Source organism: Orbicella faveolata, unplaced genomic scaffold (genome assembly GCF_042242905.1).
Source record: "Orbicella faveolata isolate gen_17 unplaced genomic scaffold, um_ofav_v1 contig_27, whole genome shotgun sequence".
NCBI classification, from domain to species: Eukaryota; Metazoa; Cnidaria; class Anthozoa; order Scleractinia; family Merulinidae; genus Orbicella; species Orbicella faveolata.
In genome coordinates, this window is record NW_028301555.1 from 4,090,001 (window position 1) to 4,110,983 (window position 20,983).

The 20,983-nt window shown below is 39.8% G+C and overlaps 3 protein-coding genes across 6 annotated transcripts in view; all 3 read left to right on the forward strand.

The window, feature by feature from the left end:
- The first annotated feature begins 4,421 nt into the window (after positions 1-4,421).
- LOC110053364 (uncharacterized) lies at positions 4,422-11,193 on the forward strand. The gene is made up of 5 exons (XM_089296454.1): positions 4,422-4,489; positions 4,959-5,062; positions 9,675-10,109; positions 10,293-10,535; positions 10,719-11,193. Exons 2-5 carry the CDS (start codon positions 4,963-4,965, stop codon positions 10,934-10,936), a joined length of 996 nt encoding a protein of 331 aa, XP_089152580.1. The 5' UTR covers positions 4,422-4,489; positions 4,959-4,962; the 3' UTR covers positions 10,937-11,193.
- LOC149107206 (uncharacterized) overlaps positions 4,448-20,983 on the forward strand; it is a 65,084-nt gene continuing 48,548 nt past the window's right edge. The window contains exon 1 of the mRNA XM_089296456.1: positions 4,448-4,467. The gene's annotated coding sequence lies outside the window, so the exon portion shown is untranslated. The remainder of the gene's footprint in view (positions 4,468-20,983) is intronic.
- On the forward strand, positions 11,967-19,573 carry LOC149107207 (puromycin-sensitive aminopeptidase-like protein). 4 transcript variants are annotated; one of them, XM_089296451.1, is made up of 8 exons: positions 11,967-12,242; positions 13,127-13,211; positions 15,714-15,913; positions 16,684-16,791; positions 17,980-18,180; positions 18,716-18,812; positions 19,013-19,100; positions 19,285-19,573. In XM_089296451.1, the coding sequence occupies exons 1-8, from the start codon at positions 12,117-12,119 to the stop codon at positions 19,382-19,384; spliced, it is 1,005 nt and encodes a 334-aa protein (XP_089152577.1). In that variant the 5' UTR covers positions 11,967-12,116; the 3' UTR covers positions 19,385-19,573. The 4 variants fall into 4 exon arrangements, 3 of the variants coding, with proteins under 3 accessions (XP_089152577.1, XP_089152578.1, XP_089152576.1); XM_089296452.1 differs by lacking the exon at positions 13,127-13,211 and adding an exon at positions 14,819-14,900; XR_016209283.1 differs by lacking the exon at positions 11,967-12,242 and adding an exon at positions 14,819-14,900 and having other exon boundaries at positions 13,157-14,167; positions 19,023-19,100; positions 19,285-19,339.

Here is a 20,983-nt window from a genome sequence, read left to right on the forward strand (position 1 = left end):
CACAAATAGCTGCTAGACTCCTTTTGGTCCAGGCCGTCAAAGAGCTTGGTAAAATATTCTCTGGCTGTCGTTTCGTTACACTTTATGTAGAGCTCATAAGCTTAAAGTCAAACTTTTCATTAAACTTCTTGATTCCTTCAATCTTGGCGACAGGATGGTATTTTGGAGGTCAACATCCAGTAATCTTGAGCGAACAAACTTGGTCAGTAAGGGTTTTGTCATTTCCTCGCGGGAAACCGCGGGTAATCCAGAGCGGGATCCAACCTCGTTCCCAGGGTCCTCTCCTACTCGGCCACCGTGGTGAAAGAGAGACTCGCCCCAGGGACCGAGTAGGAGAGGACCCTGGGAATGAGGTTGAGCGGGATCTAGCCCTGTCGGCATTACAAATGAGTCTGCTTTGTTCGTTTCAATGTTTTCAAGGTTCGTTAAATTTCGTGGTAATTATGAGCATTCCCGAAAAAAAGCAATCCGCAAATACCGCAATGTCATAGTTTAAGCCTGGGTAGCTGGCGGTTTCGTTGTCCTCCGAGTTAAAAACGAGGAAAAAACCTGAAAAACGATCGACGGGGACGCGAAAACAATAGTCTACGTGTAGCCGTACCCATCCCCCGAGGAAAAACGGGAGGGAGGGAAACGAAACCGACAAACGGACTTCTAACAGACCGACTTAACAATACGTGGACCAAAAACCGACCTATTCGCCTAACAACAGGCGGATCGAAACCCACCAATGACTGATGACAAACTTTACACGAGTCTTTCAGCCAATACCATCATGGCTATACTGACCAATTACGTTCAACGGCCCAGACTTATAACATCATCGACTGACAAACACGATTCACTTGACTCTGAAGATGACTTCCGTTCAGGTTGTCGAAACGTCAGTCACCAACAACAGTTCTTTTCAGAACTACACTCACCCGGACGATCACACTATACGAACTACTGATACTCCTGGGTTCAAACCATTTACAGTGATCACGTTTGTTGATGAGTTTTAGTCGCGACAGAAAGCTCAGTCTTTTTCCGGTCGAATATTGTTTGGAATCTGTGGAAAGGTACTCTGAAGGCAATTCCAAGATCCGAAAGAGTGAGCCTGAAGTAAGGAATGGCAATGTAAATACTACTTTTCCTTTTGATCTCAAGAAAAAAAAAATTCAGGTGCAACCCTGAAGAAACTGTCAATGATTTAATGATCTATCGATGATAAATTAATTACGCGCGATTTTAGGACGTAATCAATGCAAATCGAAGACGCCCTCTCTCAGTCCTCTTTGTCCGTTCCGTTTTGCCCAAAAGAAAAGCTGTGGTATTATACAAACTGAACTCTGCTCGTGATAGCTACTGAACACTCACAATGAAATCAAGGATTTCTGAAAGCTCTCCTGAAATTCTAAACAGGGAATTTTTCAATTCAGATAGGTCAATTTCTATATCTAGACCACTCAGTTCAACAGCAACCATACATTCGAACCTCCACGAACGGCCACCTTTTTACAATTTGCACAGGTCCTGATACTTTCAATCTTATTTTAACCATTCTACAAAAGCGCCCTCTCCACAACGCCAAGGGCCACTAAAGCGTGTCCGAAGCGCCAAAATTACTTAGCCTCGTCAAGTATCACGCGAGAGAGATACAGAACCCCAATGTTTTATGGTTCCGAAGGACACGAAACTTGATCCATACTGCACGGTTCGTTTGTTTATTTTGTTTTTTGTTGAACATTTTCAAGGTTCGTTTAATTTCCTCGTAATTACGAATGATGGCCGCGAAAAACGCATTCATTAGTTAGGTTTTGAACTTCTGAATTCGTGTATTATTAACATACAAACGAGGCGAAAGGCGCATTTCTGCTTTGTATATATTGCCTCAGTTTCGCCTCGTTTTGTCTGCCTAACTGCTGATAATTGCAATAACAACTATTACTTGGATAAACGGCTGAAACGAACTGTTGAATTGTTGTTCAACCGTTCTGAACCATAACGACTGATCTGCCACTCTGTTGTTGCACTGGAAAGCTTTATGCATCTGAATCCTGCAATTTAACCGAGTTTAAGCCAATTGAATACTCTTCTTCTAAGAGACCACGAACCCATCGCATGCAAAAGAGTACAAGAAGTTTTGAAATCTTTAAAATTGCTTTCCGTTTCCTGTAGTCGTTTCTTTCCGTTTCCTGCAGTTCTTTCTTTTCGTCGAATAAGCTTTTGTACAAAGTAGCTCACTGTGTCAAAACTCTCTCAATGTTAACCTTGTATAATAAATTAAGTTGGTAATAATATGTTCAGTAATTTCAAACCCTCCTTGGAACATCTGGCTAGGCTGTTTACAATTAGCTCTCAATGATATTAATTGCAATGCTGCTCACCCCTCACGTCACCCCTCGACTTTCTGCTCTGTAAAGGAATTGAACGTAGAAAGTTCTCGGCTTTTGGTGTGCATCTGGATGCATTTGGAAGGGCATTCCTTAAAGCTTCTGCAAACTGAACGCCGTGCACTACTATTAAATATCTGTGCCTCTTCATTCATGAGGAGTATACTTCTCTAGCATAAAGCAAAGCTTAATATTTCTAATGAAAAAAAATCATTATTACTATTATTTCGTCGAGTGCACCCTAAAAGATACTTTGATACCTAAGAATAGTGGCTTTTCTTCCTGAGCACCCTGAGTAAGAACAAAAACTCTTGATTTAAACCCCTATGCGAGACTACGAACCTTCCCAACCTTTTCATATAGCAGTCTTCCCGGGCATTTTTCAGTCGAAATAGTACGGTGATCCATTAGATACGAAGTTATTGATCAAGTTGTTTAGATATTGGCCTTTTTACGTGTTTATGGACCAAGAAGCAGTGGAGTCCATAAATATCCATATTATTCACAATATTCAATAATCTTGAGCGAACAAGCTCGGTCAATATAAATAATTTTTGTTTTTTTTTTTTATTTAGAACAGCATTTCCTTGCGGGAAACAGCCGGTAATCCAGCAGAAAGATCGCCCCATCTTGCCCGCCAACGATTTAGCGGCTGAGTGCGTAGTTTGTTTGTTTGTGTTGTTGTTTTTCTTTTAGTATTTTTAAGGTTCGTTGAATTTCGTCGTACTAATAAATGATGGAAGCAAAAGTCGCACTCATTAGTAAGGTTTTGAACTTTTGAATTCTCGTATTATTATTTGAGGCGTTGTCAAAAGGCATGCAAATGAGGAGAAGGGCTCATCTCTGCTTTGTATTTACCCAGTTTCGCCTTATTCTGCATATGTAACCGCTAATAACTGCAATAACAACTATCACTTGGATAAACCGCCTTCGTTCCGGATAATTGGGAAAATTGTTCACGGTTGGTCAGGCTGAAACGAATTGTTGAATTGTTGTTCAACCGCTCTAAGCCATAACGACTGATCTGCAACTCTGTTGCTGTACTGGGAAATTGTTGAACGTACCGAGTTTTCGACCGTTTGAGACGGCGGTTGAATTAAATACTCTTTCTTCTAATTAGAGACCACGAACAAACTTACTGACGGACGTACGGTTTATTGCAGTTGTGCACAGGAAGTTTTGAGAGCTTAATTGTTCTAATTTCCGTTTCCTGAAGTCGTTTCTTTCCATTCCCTGGAGTTCTTTCTTTTATATTAATAGCCTTTTGTACAAAGTAGCTCATTGTGCTAAAACTCTATTAATGCTAACCTTGTCAGATACTAATAAATCAAATCATAAGTAATAATAATTAAGTAATTTCAAACCCTCCAGTTCATCTCCAGCCTGCTCAAGTCTCTCGAGGGGTTACAGGGAGAGATGAACGATTTAACGCCAGGATTTGTGCGAGTCGTTATTGTCTTCTTAATTCTAAGCATTTGGCACATCATTTTCTGGTAGAATAAGCATTGTTGTAACAATAAAGTGGTCAAGAATACCGTTTGCTATAGAAAGAATCAAACTGTATGTCAACTAATTAACAATATCTTTTAACTAACATCAACATTTATTTTCATTGCTTAACCCATTTTAGCAACTATAAAATACAATAATTTTAAAACATGAATGGCGAATTATGCCAAATAAGCTCAGCATCGCTCTGTAGCGAAACTTCTCTCAGTTCGGTGTGCATCTGGATGCATTTGGAAGGGCATTCCCGCTAATCTTGATGCAAGATAACGTGATGGGGAGTATTCTTCTCTAGCTTGAAGCGAAGCTTCAATGTTGTTAATAAGAAAAATTAACAATAGCCCACTTAAGCTTCTTGTTGATAATTGTTTTCCTATTGTTTACTCTCCTTTCCCAACATCCGTTTCCTACATACATCCGTTTCCTTTTGGATCGAACAGAATCCTTTGTGCTCAAACGTGACATGAATAAATTTGCTACTTTGCTGGATGTTATTTAAACAGACCGCGGTTGACACATCAGCTAGTCCGCGAAGACAGAGGTCAGAAGACAGGATTTCAGAGAGTCCGAAAACTTTTACTGACGAGCAACTAGAGATTAACAAAAAGGTAAATTCTCTAAACGGTGTATCTTCAAACGACTTATTTTCAAATACATAGCTTGCATGCAGCAGCTATTTGCCTATGTTTTTTTGTTTTTTTTGCTTTACAACTTCTAATGCATATGTCTTTAAGTGATTTACGAGAGCATTTATTTGCACAAGCTGCAACTATCACAAACTAATTAATTATTATTAGTATCTGAGATCGTGAGAGGTTTCTTGAGGTGATGCGCGTTAAGGCAGATGACCGAATGATAATCTCTTGCTGTTTTATTCGCGCAACCACGCGCGCCAAACTGAATTTTTATTTGAAACATGCGGGTGTGTATATGGTACTGATATTCATCGCATAACGGTAAATTATTCTTCGGTTGTTAAATTTTTGAGAGTGCAATATTTCAGCCAATCCGCAGTTTCCAGCACTAACATTGGCATACTGGTAGAAGTCTACTAATTTATGATACGTACTTTTGAAGGAATATGAAGTGCCTTGTTTTGTTCTTCATCTCTTTGGGTCTGGCGATGTCATTTCCTTCACCTCCACAGCGTGATGCTGAGGATCTGGAGAACCACATGACCGGTATGTCCGTCAGTTTATCGGGTGTAGCTAAGAGTCGTTTTCATCGGAAAGTGACACTGTTTGCCGACTCTTTTGTTTCATGATACTGAACACTTGCTAACCAGATAAGATTTTTACTGTCTCGGGCTTATGAATGTGTCTTATCGTATTCATACTAGTCCTTTGTTTACTTTGTCTTCGTGATTCAATATCATTAGGAATTTTCTTTTCCAAACTCGATTCTTTTCTTTACCCCTTATAATTGTTCGAATCCCAGTGTATGTAGTGGATCTTTTATCTCTACTGATTTGTAGATACTTTTGCTTTGTCCTGTTCCAAGGAAACTTGATTCGATAGCCAAACGAAGTGGGCTTAATAGACTTCTTATACAAGTTCGAGCATAACCAATAACCCTTGTTGCCAAACTGTTCCGTTTCTTACAGCATAGTATAAAAAGCCCTTGATGTTCAAAGGAAATTTAATTCAATTGTAATATGCCCTTTTTTACTGAAAGAAAAGCCCCTGATGTTTAAGAAAAACTGTCGATATAATTCCGCTGTTATATGGCCCTTGCTTTTCAGAAAAAAAAATCAACGAACCCCGATATTATCATCATGATATTTCTTTTGTCTTAAAACAGGATAATATTTGTTACAATGATTTAAACAGGGGAAGGATAACTTAAAAAAAAAAAAAAAAAAAGAATCTTACAAGGGAGGCCAGCTTGATTGCTAACATGGTTTTAATCATTACTTGTGTTAGAGATAGAAGCATTTATGGTACAGTAATGATTTGGTTAATTTGACAAGTTTTTTTGGTTGCGATGTTACATCGGTCATGGTAAGATAGCTAAATAGTAAGCCATAAAATGAACAAACTACAGTAATCTGACACGTCTCCAGATTAATTTATATAATAATCCAAGTTAATTTAGAGACTTTTTCGCATTTTATACGAGTCGTAAGTTTACCTTTTCACACAACACAACACAACACAACACAACACAACTTCACCGAAATTAGAAAGAAAGAGAAAAAACCTCTGACACGTTGAAAGTCTGATTTAATTAAATTGCACTTTAACTTGGTGCCACGCAGCCTTCAAAGAACATTTAAACAGTTTTTATACTTTTTACCTTTAAAAATATCGGACTGAAATGAATGTCATCAAATAAAACTATTAAGCTTCTTTTTTGTTCAATATCTTGGAAACAATAGCCGATAACTTGTCAGCTCTAATTGAATTTACTCCCATATAAAAAACAAAAGTGTTAAGTTACCATTTGTTACTAAAGATAGCTCTAATTGAATTGAGTGTCAAATTACACTTTGTAACTAAAAAACAAGAAGATCTGTTAGATCTTATAACCGCGCTTTAAAAATTTAACTGTTTGCACAGCACTACCGTCGGAACGCAGTGCACATTCCAAAGCAGTCATTGATGATTCTTTTCTTACTGTAGACATCACATCACTTGATCAACACAAACTGTATTATTGCACCATCAGTGGTAGCCATTGACAAATCTCCGATGACGTAATGGTCTTAATCTTTGTAGAACTTTCTTCGGGATATCTATGGGCATGAACGATATAAATGACACGATAATAACACTATTAACAACAGCTTTCTTTCTTAAAAGTCATGATTAAATTTAATTGGTGTTTTCTACGAGTAAAGGGCTAGCAAAGTAGTCACACAAGTCATATAATTTAATAATAAAACTCTATCCCGACCGATGTTTCGATTTTGGTCACTCCAGTGACCACAGATTGAAAACGTGACAGAAAATTGGCGTTACTTTCGATTCTGACCAAATTTGGACAGTGGGATGATCTCATCATTAGCCAATTACAGGCCATCTTTCAGCTCTTTTCGTCATATCCCCCGCACGGGAGAATTTTGTCAAGTTAGCTAATTTAGTATGCAAGCCACCGTAATGGCGGTCACCGTCGACGAAATGTTTATTTGCTCAAAATTGGGGCAAAATCTTTTGGAGATGGAAGTCAGGACATTTGTAAGGATACAGAATGTAATTTGGGACCGGCTGCTGGCTTCTAAGGCTGAATTTATCCAGAAGTAAACTGTATTTTCGTTTTCGTGCCGAAAGCCATGCGATGAAATGTTATCGGCTTGTTCTGCTGTCTTGTTCTGTTTTTGTCTTGGTGTTTTTTGTAGCCCGCCGAGGCCAGTCTTTCGTCTAAATCAGTTGAAAAAAGTTCGAAAAAGATGTTCCCAGTCAAGTTTAAGCGCTCAGGCGATAATTCTGGAGTTTTTTGGCCGAAACGTCGGCTTTGTTATGTTGGTGTTTTTCGGTTGCTATGGGCGACCGTTGCTTCCTTTGTTAGGTGAAGTCTGGGGAGTGAGCTCACAAAAAAAGTCTAATTAATTCTGGTTTTGTTCGATTTCGCTGAAATTTTAACACGATAAAGCTGGATTGTTAAGGAATAGATTTACCGTCTGCCGATGTGTGGTAGCTATTAACGCTGAAGTGTTATATCGCTTCGAAGTCAGGGTTTTGAAGAGATTTTTTGCAACGTGTAGGTTCGGCGTAATTTTGTAATTGGAGGTTTCGGTTGACCCCGAAGGAAAAAATATCCGGAAAAGGTCATTTCATCGACGATTCAAAGGAATATAAATATGTATATGTTCCGAGCTAAATTTCTGGTGAAAAAATATAATTTTTGACGAGCGCTGGGTTTTCAATTTTTTCCCGCGAAAGATGAGATTTATTAATGTTTCAACAGCTTTTGGCGAGTAAACATCACAGGTTGCGTGACTCAAAATTTGGCCGAGTGGAAGCTTGGGTCTGGTCGCAGACAAAACTGCGAAAAAACAAGAAGATCTGTTAGATCTTATAACCGCGCTTTTAAAATTTAACTGTTTTCTTAGTACTACAGTCGCAACGCAGTGCATATTCCAAAGCAATCTTTGATGATTCATTGATTACTGTAGACATCACAGCACTTAATCAACACAAACTCTATTATCGCACCATCAGTCGTAGCCGTTGTGACATCTCCGATGACGTAATAGTCTTAATCTGGAACTTTCTTCGGGATATGTATGGGCATGAAGATACGAACACTATTACAAACCGCTTTCTTTCTTTAAAGTCACGATTAAATTTAATTGTTTTTTTCCCTTGAGTTAAGGGTTAGCAAAGAAGTCACACGAGTCACATAATTCCAGAATTGCGTTATCTACGGCTATCTTTACTACGGTGGTTATTTCCCTATCAATGACGTAATCTTTGCACGTTCTGACACGTTCTTTGCTTGGCTTGCAAATATTCAATTTTCCTTCCGATCTATGAACTCGCGGCGATGTAACAGTCAAAGGATTTACTTCATTTGCCTAAAACCACAAGAAATACTCGCAAAATTACAAATAAATTAATGACCGTCGCTTCTGCCGAAATAAACTTGTAAAGTAAACACGATCTTATTTGTCACGTAGCAAAAGTGAAAGCTGCAACGTCAGCGCATTCCATGGCTGACGTAATACCTTTTTTCAGCGTATTTATTATTCCCTTTAAATCCAACGCTTTGATAAAACGAAAAGAAAATATATTTTACCCACAAAAAGAAAACAATATCCGTAAAATTGTCCGTGTATTTATGTTTTAACAGCTTCTGGCGGAAAAACATCACACGTTGCGTGACTCAAAGTTTGGCCGAGCGGAGGTCTGCGTCTGGTCACCGACAAAAAAAAGTAAATAAATAAACCACGAGTAAACCTAGAACCGCGCTCGGCCCATGGCCGCGCGGTTAAAAAAAAACAACGGGTAAACCATGAACCGCGCTCGGCCCATGGCCGCGCGGTTAAAAAAAAAAAACCATGGGTAAACCATGAACCGCGCTCGGCCCATGGCCGCGCGGTTAAAAATATGTCGTTATATTTGCATGCAACAAGAACAAAACAATCGTTACCCGCACTTACTATTGTAAACGTTAGAACTGTTTCAAACCTAAAGTCTCGTCCCCTCTAAAACATGTCCTAAGAACTAGACGCGATGATTCGTGACGTCTAATTGAATTTACTCCTTGTGAAAAACAAAAGTTTCAAGTTACCTTTGTAACTAAAAATAAAAATATCTCGTTGCATTTGCATACTACTAACTCACGAACTGTTTCAAACCTCAAGGCTCATCTCGTTCATTTAACTAAAATCCTCAGCCTAACCCACAGAAAATGTCGAAGTAAACCCAATATATGAATACTTCCTCCTCTTTTATAGAAGAATAAATGTGGCCGTTCTGAACATCTTTCGGGATCAAATCTTCTCACATACCATTTACCTTTACAACAAGAAATTTGATTGGCTGTTTATAGTAGATCTAATGTGATTGGTGTGACATACATACATCTCTCACTCAATCACTCACTCACTCACTCGCCCATTGACTCGTCCATAACATACCCGACGCGCCGACTAAGAGGTATTTTTTTTACAAAAAAATAACTCAAAAAAATAACTCAATAAAGCAGGGGAAGCGGTTGTTAAGCTAGTGATAGAGACTTGAAGAGAATTCCGAAGTTTCGGCTTTCTGGCCTTCTTCATTTAAAAAGCCATCTATAGCAAGGGAAACGTTCGTTTCATACAATTAGAATTTTTTGGTACTTGCTTTACAGAGCCGGAACTGAAGGAGCCTGGCCGCCGAAGTTACATGACGTTTGGCAACAACGGTGGCAACAGCGGCTACGGCAACGGCGGCTACGGCAGCAACGGCGGCTACGGCCGCTACGGCTACGGCAAACGTCAGATGACCTTTGGCGCCACCGCTGGCAATGTTGGCCAACAGGGAACCAATTCAGGGAATGTTGCTGTTGGACATCAATGGAACGGCAAACGTCAGATGACCTTTGGCGCCACCGTTGGCAATGTTGGCCAACAGGGAATCAACTCAGGAAATGTTGCTGTTGGACATCAATGGAACGGCAAACGTCAGATGAGCTTTGGCGCCACCGGCGGCAATGTTGGCCAACAGGGAACCAACTCAGGGAATGTTGCTGTTGGACATCAATGGAACGGCGGCTACCGCGGCCACTACTACTACGGCCGACGAGGTGTGTACAACTTCTTGTAGAAGACTATATAACATCTTGATAGATGCTCTGTTTGCGTACATGATAAGTCTTGTTGGTTTGTTCCTTTGTTCCCTTCTGACATGTTTCCAATAAAGACTTCTATAATGCCTCTAAACCTAAAAGAAAAATTTTATTCGAATGTTTGGCGCCTTCTTTTGATAGAAACAGAGCTGGAGGAGCCTGGCCGACGTCAGATGACCTTTGGCTCCACCTACGGCAATGTTGGCCAACAGGGAACCAACTCAGGGAATGTTGCTGTTGGACATCAATGGAACGGCAAACGTCAGATGAGCTTTGGCGCCACCGGCGGCAATGTTGGCCAACAGGGAACCAACTCAGGGAATGTTGCTGTTGGACATCAATGGAACGGCGGCTACCGCGGCCACTACTACTACGGCCGACGAGGTGTGTACAACTTCTTGTAGAAGACTATATAACATCTTGATAGATGCTCTGTTTGCGTACATGATAAGTCTTGTTGGTTTGTTCCTTTGTTCCCTTCTGACATGTTTCCAATAAAGACTTCTATAATGCCTCCAAACCTAAAAGAAAAATTTTATTCGAATGTTTGGCGCCTTCTTTTGATAGAAACAGAGCTGGAGGAGCCTGGCCGACGTCAGATGACCTTTGGCTCCACCGGCGGCAATGTTGGCCAACAGGGAACCAACTCAGGGAATGTTGCTGTTGGACATCAATGGAACGGCAAACGTCAGATGAGCTTTGGCGCCACCGCTGGCAATGTTGGCCAACAGGGAATCAACTCAGGGAATGTTGCTGTTGGACATCAATGGAACGGCAAACGTTAGATGACCTTTGGCGCCACCGGCGGCAATGTTGGTCAACAGGAATCAACTCAGGGAATGTTACTGTTGGACATCAATTTAACGGCCGAAAATGAATGAAGATTCTTTTCCTCGGTTGCATCTTTAGCGCGGAAACCGACTTTTTAGTTGTAGTTTAGTATTGTTTGCGCACCTGTAGACGTTATGTTATTTGCATGTAATAGCACATGAAGCGAGCAATGATTATTAAACTAATAAGGCAATAAAGGTGTTAAAATGCAGGTTACTGTTTTTTTTTCTTAATGAATATTACTTTGATGGGCTTTTGTTGCGACTTGGCCCAAGAGACGGGTAGTACACGAGCACGATACCAGAAATACTGAAGAGAGCTGGATCCAAGAGTGTCGCCTGAAATCTTAAAGGGGCTCAGTCACGGTATTTTGAGTTAGTTTGGCCACATACAAAATTACCTTTAAATTGAAGGAAACCTAAAAATAACAGTTTAATAAGATAGAAAAACACCAAAGAGATAATGATAAACCATAAAGGAACAAGGATGGCTAAGGATGGAGAAGATTGACACGGATTACAAATGACGAATTTGAAAAATTGAGGCTAAACTTTTCGATATGCGCAAACAGTGACTGAGCTCCTTTAACAGAACATTTCTCACCCTCGGAGTCCCATGGAGAACTGGATCTAGCGTCAGTATCTTAATATATACAGTTAAGATACTCCTCGCCTTTGGATATAAGCCCCCTTAAATAGTACTAATAGTGGCCCGGCAATCTCAATTGCAAAAAATTCTGGCCTCTTTTATTCTAGATTTAGGATTTAAAGCAGAAATTCGTATCAAAGAAGTGAAAATTAACTCCGCAAAACCCACTTCCATCGAATGACCGAGGAAACCTCAAAGAAAGAGGGATACATGTATTTGCACATTTGATTTTTTAAATAACGGTTATGAATAATCATGCGGGGTCAATTTTGACTCGGACTACAGGGACAACGTTTTCACATATAAATGCTTGATAAAGTTACCTCGGTTGGAGGTTCTGTGCAGGCTCGAGTTACTTCGATTCGCTCCAAGAAAAATACTACCAAAATACTTTCTTTTGCTGCGTTTCGACCTACGACCTTTGTGGGAGCTAGGCTGCTACTGTTTGCGTCCTCTAAGGTCCGTTTTAGTACTGCTACGATAAAAATGAGCTCGGCAAAGAAACACTTCAAGCGACTTGCCACAAGCGTGCTTCCGAGCAACTACAAACTGACATTGAAGCCAGATCTCACGGAATTCACCTTCACCGGGGAAGAAGTTATCGATGTGGAGGTACGATAAAAGCATTAACTAAACGGAAACGACCTCAATTACTCGTGAAGATTTGCATCTTTATATTTTAAGCTTCTGTTTTCCCGTGATTGTTTGTCGTGCTTACCCACATGAGTGTGTTGCATGCGGTGGGGTGCGGGGTGGGGAATGGGTGGGAAGTGACTAGGGGTAGTCCTGTGGAGACATCCCTTGATTTAACCGAGTGCCATCTTGATTACATACCGCAGAATTCTGAAAGAATTGGACTCCGTTTCTTTTGGATTTAGCAGGCAAAAGGGGCCGCTACTTTCAGGTAGCTGTCACTTTCAGGCAGGTGTAACTTTCGTACGCTTAAAAAACATTTGTATGGTAATTCACAGTCGTTTCAGACAAAGCAGAAGCGTAACAGTATAAAATTCCATAATTTTGTTTATAATTATTACTAACCGACTACCCACATAAACAAAGCAGACTGTACAAATAAAGGCCCCATTGTTTTTACTATAGGAAGAAAGGCATGCGGTCCCATTGTAATGCAATGTAACCAATACTTCTTGAAACATTATATCAAATATGATGTCAAATATAATTTGGTTTTTTATTCGGTCAGTGTAAAAAGCAGACTGCAGACCGGGGGTAAAATGCAGACTGAGGGTAAAATGCAGACTGCAGACAGCAGACCAGGGGTAAAATGCAGACTGAGGCTAAAATAAAAAATGAGTCATAAGGATAAAATAAAGAGTGCTCGTACCTGTAAAATGTCACGTCAGGACTCATGAACTAGACTCGATAGCTACAAGTTTAGTTTGCCCTGTTGTTGTGCTATTGTGTTTTGCTTGCCTTGTGTCCTGAACAATTCCAAGGCCATTTGAAGCAACTAACAGTGGTTTGAATGATGAAAACAGGATGAAGGAAATGCGCTGCAAGAGTTGGTCGGTCCCAGACCTAATCGCATAAACAAATTTCAAAATGGCCGACACATAAACAAAGGTAAGATGCATAGACTTACAATTAGTTTGGGCCCTTGTGGGAAACTTGGTTGAATAAAATGTGGAGTTCAAGAACTCGAGGTTGATAATATAATGTTTGACTAAGGCTAGGAAATGCCTTTTGGTTAGCCTGCGAACAGGCTCCCGGTGAGCCTGAATGAAGTGAGAGAGCCTGTAGACATTCTATTGATGCCGCCGCTCTATGATTGGTTAAATCGCTGATTGTTGACATCTTTGAGATTAATATTTGACAGATCTTTGTAAAATTATACGTCTCCTACGGTTCGTGACAATAGTGTGTTTCCTGTTCTCTTTAAGTTTCGGTCTCTCGACCTCTCGTTATTTCACAAGTGATTCTGAAGGGTACTTCATGCTCTGTTATGAGGAGGAATTTTAAGTACAAGCTAGTGGAGTGGAGCAGTTTGGCTGTGCTATAGCAATTTTTTTTAGAGGTCATCAGAGGCATGGTTTCCGGACTTTCCGCAGTTATCTACTTGTCGCTTCTCAGAGTTTGACACCTCTATTATGTGCTTATAATTTCTTTAGGCTCATTTCAGTATTGGAAAATATGTTTTAAGCTCTCTAAGTATTGGTTCTGGAGGGCCAAAGTTAAGTTTGAAATATTTCGTGAACATGTTGCTTACTTGCACTCTATATTATGACGCCGGGCCCGGCTGTTTGATTAGCTCGATTAGAACTGTCCACAAGTACAGAAAATGTAGCTTCTTGACAGGTCTAATTACCTCATTGACTGATTTGTTACGGGCTAGTCACCAAAGGCAGATAGGCACATCAAAAACAAAGTCTACAGGCTACCCTGTCCCCGCCCTGATTGCTTCGCTTTCTGAATTCTTCTGTTTCGCGCTTGCTGAAATTTTTTTTCCGGCCTCACCGGGAGCCTGTTCGCAGGCTACCTTTTGGTTTGAGTTTTCAGAATTGTGGAAAAAAATATTACAGGTACGTGTATGAACACTTCATTTGATCTGGATTTGATCCTTGTGTTTTTTGTTATTAATATTTTATTTTACCCTCAGTCTGCATTTTACCCCTGGTCTGTAGTCTGCAGTCTGTGTTTTACCATCAGTCTGCATTTTACCCCTCAGTCTGCAGTCTGCAGTCTGCAGTTTGCAGTCTGCGTTTTATGCTGACCGGTTTTTCATTGCAAGCAAGTGGTAATCTTCACAAGGCTGTTACTTTCGGGGAGACTGTTACTTTCAGGATTCAATTGGAAAGTAAAAAATTAACGTTACTTTTGGGAAGCCGTTATTTTCGGGGGGTGGGGACCGTTACTTTCTGAATGTGCGATCTATGGTATGGAATAGGAGTCTGGGTCATAGAACTATGAATCCGATGAGTTCCTATTCTGTCGCTAGTGAAAACCAGCCTTAACATGGGTTTAGTTCAATTTTTCCGTCAAACATCCCCAGCTGCTTATGCGAGGCAGTACATGTATTTATGCTCTATGCTGTATGTTTCCTTTTTTGGTTCAGTGGACCAATAAACAAAAACAAACAAGTTCACATTTTTTAAACATAACTTCCAATCCTTTCATTCATTTTCTATTTTCTGTAATGATAATTATTCCACATACAATGTAATAATTTGCAGGTAAGAGAAGAAACTGATAAAGTGGTCATCAGCTGTTTGGATATTACTGTCAAGTCAGCCAGTTTTTCTGTTGGAGAGCTAAGTGAGTATAATACGTGGTAATTGATGGATTCTGGCAAAGTTTTAATTAATGACATTTTATAACACTTTTGGCCCTGATGATGAACGACCAGCATCAGTTCTTTCTGGTTTAATGATGAAGATGATGAAAAATTACTGAGGAGCTGACTGAGAAAAGACTATGGGATGTGGTTATGTGCACGGTTGAGGGCAGGGTTGTCACAGGTCAGGAAATGGTCAGGGAAAGGTAGTGTTCAAGGTCAGGAAAAAGTCAGGAAATTTTATATTGTTTCAGGGAAAATTATTGACCTTTTGAAGAAACCTCTCTATTGAAATTATAGCTCCACTGATTTAATACCACTGAAGACTGGAGGAAACATTATGAGTCACTTGCTAGGGCAACATTTGTTTTTTCCTTAAAGAAGAAGGCGAAAACTGTTGAAAACTGATCAGTTGAAAATTAATGTGTGCATGGAAAAGATGGTTGTAAGGAGAGACTGGAGAGTCCCACTAAGTACTATATCTGGCATTTTGTATCAATTTATCTCCTATAAAGGGAAGAGTCTCTGGAAATTTTGAAAAGTGATGTCTGTGCGAGGTGACTCTTCTTTCCCAGGCTCCCCCTTCCTCTCTATCACTCACTCCAAGAGGCAGGAAGAAGAAAGACCCCCAGGAAACGAGGTTGTAGTAGTGAGTTTGCTACCTTAAATAAGAGCAAACCAAATTGTCCCACAACTACAAGGACTACGAAATGAATGAAAAAAATAAAATAAAATAAAATAAAATAAAATAAAGAATTCATGTGTTGACATTGGATGGCAATTTTGCTTAATAGATTACCATTCTTCAAACATCTCGCATTGCACCAAGGATGAAACAGTTGCTGTTAGCTTTCCCTCACCTCTTCCCATGGGGAGAGGATTGCTGTCCCTGAATTTTACAGGAGAACTGAATGACAAATTAAAAGGATTCTACCGAAGTAAATATACAGGACAGGATGGAAATGAGAAGTTCTGTGCTGTTACACACTTTGAGGTACATTCAACAATAATTATAATAACATCCTGTGATATATTGTCTGTAACTCCCTGGTATTTGTGGATGCGACCATAGATTAGGCCACTAAGAGTTTAGCTGTCTAAGAGTTTAGCTGTCTAAGAGTTTACGTATATTTTACCTCTTGCACAGAGTGGATTCAGGGGAGGGGGTTGCCCTCTCCCCCCCCCCCCCTTTGTTTGATTCTTCATAAAAGTAATAGAATATTAAAATTGTTTTATACATAGTTGTCTCACTTCCACCAATTAACTGATTGCCAAGTTAGGAAAAGACAATGTACATTACGTGACTACGTTATTATTTTTGTTGTTCTAGTTGATAAAATGAAAACACCAGGTTTTATTTCATACCTTCACAAACAGTTTTCATTATTCAACAAGTGTCAGGAAAGTTGGAGATGGTATTTTAGAGGGTAAAATTGGAAACATTTTCCAAGTGGCATGGCCCCAGATCTCCCTAGAAGCTCAGGGCTCAGGCATTAGCCATCACACTGATGGCATCAAAAGTTATTGAGGTGTCCACCCACCCCCCTTTTCAGGAATTCCTGGATCCACCCCTGGGCAGTTGGAGAACTGAATAATAAAAGAACCCCTGTCTATCCAGTTCTCAAAGCAGTATCTTTTAGGAGTCAGATAAAGTTGGAGCCACACCCAGCTCGGTCTCCTTTAGGGTGTATTGTCAAATCAGACACAGGGAGAGATCCCATTATACATACATGTGACATGTTAAGTGTGTATTTTAATTTACAGCCAACAGGTGCACGTCGAGCATTTCCTTGTTGGGATGAACCCACAATCCGTGCTACTTTTGACATCACCTTGATTGTTCCCAAAGACAGAGTAGCTTTATCGAACATGGTAATTAAGTTCAAGTGCACAGATCAAAAATAATAATGTTGTTAACAATAATAGATTTCTGTTGCATGATTGTTGATGAAGGTGTAGCCTGAGTCGGTTATCACACAGAAATCAAGAGCGAATAATCTAATTGTTTTAGTAAATCTTCTACTAAAGTCGTTCAAAACTTTATCTAGATCCTCTTCACAGAGACTTCGAAAATGTAAAGAAGTAGCTCTGCCATTTTGTTAACAACAGCACACTGCTAGGCTACTCACTGTCTACTAAACAGTTGGATTACGAGCTCGAGATTTCTCTAGCGTGACAGTTGACAAGGGTGTAGCCCCAGTCAGCTATCACGCTTAGAAATCAAGAGTGAATACATGTAATCTAATTGTTTTAGTATAAATCTACTTGTTCAAAAATTTATCAAAATCCTCTTCATAGACACTTCAGAAACGCCAAGAAGTGCCATAATTTTTTTTTTACTAGGGTAAGGTCTGCTATGCTACTCACTATCCATTACAGAATAGATAGTGAGTAGCGTAGCCAATCAGAGAGTGGTATTTTTGATAGAACGCCTAGTAGATTTACAAAGTATACTAAAACAGAATGGATAGTGAGTAGTGTAGCCAATAAGAGAACGGTATTTGTGATAGAATGGTAGAAGATTTATACTGTCAGTAACTATTAAAAAGTTACTCTCAGTACAGTAACTTGTGTGGCCTAACCAAATAGAGATGCCAAAGTGGAAGGCTTTCTCTCAGGTTGACTAGTAATGTTAATTGTAATGTAATGTACATACAAAAGGCTCTTTAGAAGCACAAGGCCCTCTGCAGTCAGTTTGTTTTTGATGGCAGCATAATACATCAAATTACTGGCAAGCACCTCACACATAGGTCTGCAATGCATACACAGGGGTAAAGATAAACAGCTCTTGGTAAGCATTTCATGCAAGTACGTAGAGCTGAGTGTAAGGCCTGCACTAGAGCAAAGTGGCAAAGTGTCCTGGGTCATATCAAAAGATAAATATTACTAACTTGCTCCTGGAGATAATTGATAATTCTTTGTCAACTTCATGTTCTGATGAATAGAGAACATTTTGTAGAGGTGACTGGCTTGCCCAGGGATGTAGCACAACAGTTTCTTTCAATTAGAAACTAATAAGGTTTCCTGAGGAGTGTAATTTTGAAGTGACAATGTTTTCAGAATGTGACAGAAGAGAAAGATTACACTGATGACACTTCCCTAAAAGAGGTGAAGTTTGCTAGATCGCCCATCATGTCTACATATCTGGTGGCATTTGTTGTTGGGGAGTTTGACTTTGTTGAGGGAAAAGATGCTGATGATGTAAATATCAGAGTATATACTGCAAAAGGAAAAGCTAGCCAAGGACAGTTTGCTATGGAGGTGAGCTGATATAAGTGCAGTAAAGTTGTTAAATTTTTAGTCCATTGTAAGCCATTAGACTTCAAAAGTTTCTGGGCAGTGGAGGTAATCTCGACTGATGGCTAGTCTGCTGGCACCAATATTGAGTGGTCTGGTCTTGAGTCACTGGCTGAATTAGCTTTTCGTTGTGTTCATAGGCAAGACACTTTACTCTCACAGAGCCAGCTTTCTTTCCACAAGTGTATTAACATAATTGTTATGCAATAATTTTGTAATATTGGGGAGTAACACTAGGATGTACTTACGCATCCCATACAGGGGAGAGTACAAAATATACTTGTTACTCCTCGTCACTCGCACTACTGAGCCCAGAGATGTCAGAATGAGTTTTCATATAGCCTTAATGGAGACTTAACCTTCCCTCTTAAATGTGCCTGATAAGCTTTGATTCCACTTTTTATGATCATACAGAATAGCCCCCTGATATTTGTGAATCTAAAGACTGTGTTACTTTAATCTAATAATTATGTAATTTTTTATTGGTATCAATAACTAGGTTGCACAGAAGTGCCTGCCCTTTTACAAAGAGTATTTTGGTATTGGTTACGTATTGCCCAAGCTTGACCTCATTGCTATCCAAGACTTTGTTATAGGTAAACCTTATGATCCTTTCATAATCAGGTAAATTATTCTTAGTAGGGAATTTGTTAGTGTTATGTGTTTGTTGTGAATTAGTAAAGCTTGCTCTGAGTGCCAAAAGGCCAGCATCGATGCTGGTTGTCTCGCTTAGGGGTATGAATCAATGATTCTGGTCTCACCTAGGGTTTTGATGATAAAACACCTCTAGTTTTAGTATCTTTTAGGAATCAACTAAGGGAATGTTGCTGTTGGACATCAGTGGAACGGCGGTCGCGGCGGCGGCTACTTCTACGGCCGACGAGGTGTGTACAACTTCTTGTAGAAAACTGTATAATATCTTGATAGCTGCTCTGTTTGCGTACATGATAAGTCTTGTTGGTTTGTTCCTTTGTTCCCTTGTGACATGTTTCCTATAAAAACTTCTATAATGCCTCTAAACCTAAAAGAAAAATTTTATTCGAATGTTTGGCGCCTTTTTTTTGATAGAAACAGAGCTGGAGGAGCCTGGCCGACGTCAGATGAACTTTGGCAACACCGGTGGCAATGTTGGCCAACAGGGAATCAACTCTGGGAATGTTGCTGTTGAACATCAAGTGAACGGCCGAAGATGAATGAAGATTCTTTTCCTCGGTTGCATCTTGAGCGCGGAAACCGACTTTTTAGTTGTAGTTTAGTACCGTTTGCACCTGTAGACAATATGTTATCACTGAGTTAATAGCACACGAAGCGAGCAATGATTATTAAAGTAGTAAGGCAATAAAGGTGTTAAAATGCAGTTTAGTGTTTTTTTTTATGAATATTACTTTGATTGGGTTTTGTTGCGACTTGGCCCAAGAGACAATACCAGAATTATTGAAGAGAGCTGGATTTAAGAGTGTCGCCTGAAATTTTAAACGGTATTTTTAGTTATTTTGGCCACATACAAAATTATCTTTAAATTGAAGGAAACCTAAAAGTAACAGTTTAATAAGATGGAAAAACACCAAATAGATAATGATAAACCATAAAGGAACAAGGATGGCTAAGGCTGGAGAAGATTAACACGGATTACAAGCGAAGAATTTGAAAAATTGAGGCTTAACTTTTCAACATGCGCAAACCGTGACTGAGCTCCTTTAACAAAATATTTCTCACCCTCGGAGTGTCATGGAGAACTGGATCTAGCGTCAGCATTTTCATATACAGTTAAGATGCTCCTCCTTGCCTTTGGATATAAGCGCCCTTAAATAGTGGCCCGGTAATCTCAATTGGAAAAAATTCTGGTCTCTTTTATTTAGCGTCCCCTCCCTAATGTTAAGATAATGGGCATAAATGGATTTAGAAAGATTTCCACTGAGCAAAAGCCCCTTTGATCTCAAAAAAAAAAAACAAAAAAAAAGACGTTCAGGTGCAATCCTGAAGAAACTGTCAATGATTTAATGATCTATCGATGAATTAATTTGGCACTATACCAGGACGTTATTAATGCAAATAAGAGACGCCCCTCCCAGTCCTCCCTGTCCGTTGCATTTTACCCAAAAGAGAAGCTGTGGCATTATACAAACTGAACTCTGCTCGTAATAGTAATTGATCACTCACAGTGGAATCAAGGACTTCTGAAAACCCTCTGAAAGTCCTCAGACATACAGATATCGATAGGTTGTGTTCATTTTGAAGTTCCCCTTAAATTTAAACTGGGCCAACAAGGAACCAACTCCAGGAATGTGGCTGTTGGACAACAGTGGAACTAATGGCCACTACGGCAGACGAGGTTTGTAGTAATTCTTTCGAATGGGTGAAAGATTTAGGCCCCATTTATATGGTATCGGGTACCCGAGACAACCCTCCGCCAGGGGCAACTTTGTCGAGCGTTTACATATGAAAACGTTGTCCCTGTAAGCCGAGTCAAAGTTGAACCTACGGGATTATTGATAACCCTTATTGAACAATCAAGTGCGCAGATATATCCCTCTTTCTTTGAGTTTTCCTCGCTCAGTCAGGTACGGTAAACCTCAGGGGCAAGCACTTTGCCTTGCCTTGCGAAATGTCTAGATTTAGGATTTAAAGCAGAAATTCGTATCAAAGAAGTGAAAATTAACCTGCAAACCCCACTTCCATCGAATGACCGAGGAAAACTCAAAGAAAGAGGGATATTTGCACATTTGAGTTTTTAAAATAACGGCTCTGAATAATCATGCGGGGTCAA

Bases quoted from the DNA above. Each gene is read 5' to 3' on its own strand.
- LOC110053364 (XM_089296454.1), top strand. From the start codon at position 4,963: ATGAAGTGCCTTGTTTTGTTCTTCATCTCTTTGGGTCTGGCGATGTCA. The intron at 10,110-10,292 runs GTGTGTACAACT...TTCTTTTGATAG, and splicing joins CTACTACTACGGCCGACGAG to AAACAGAGCTGGAGGAGCCT. The intron at 10,536-10,718 runs GTGTGTACAACT...TTCTTTTGATAG, and splicing joins CTACTACTACGGCCGACGAG to AAACAGAGCTGGAGGAGCCT.
- LOC149107207 (XM_089296450.1), top strand. From the start codon at position 13,844: ATGTTGCTTACTTGCACTCTATATTATGACGCCGGGCCCGGCTGTTTG. The intron at 16,792-17,979 runs GTAATTAAGTTC...CAATGTTTTCAG, and splicing joins GAGTAGCTTTATCGAACATG to AATGTGACAGAAGAGAAAGA. The intron at 18,181-18,715 runs GTGAGCTGATAT...ATCAATAACTAG, and splicing joins AAGGACAGTTTGCTATGGAG to GTTGCACAGAAGTGCCTGCC.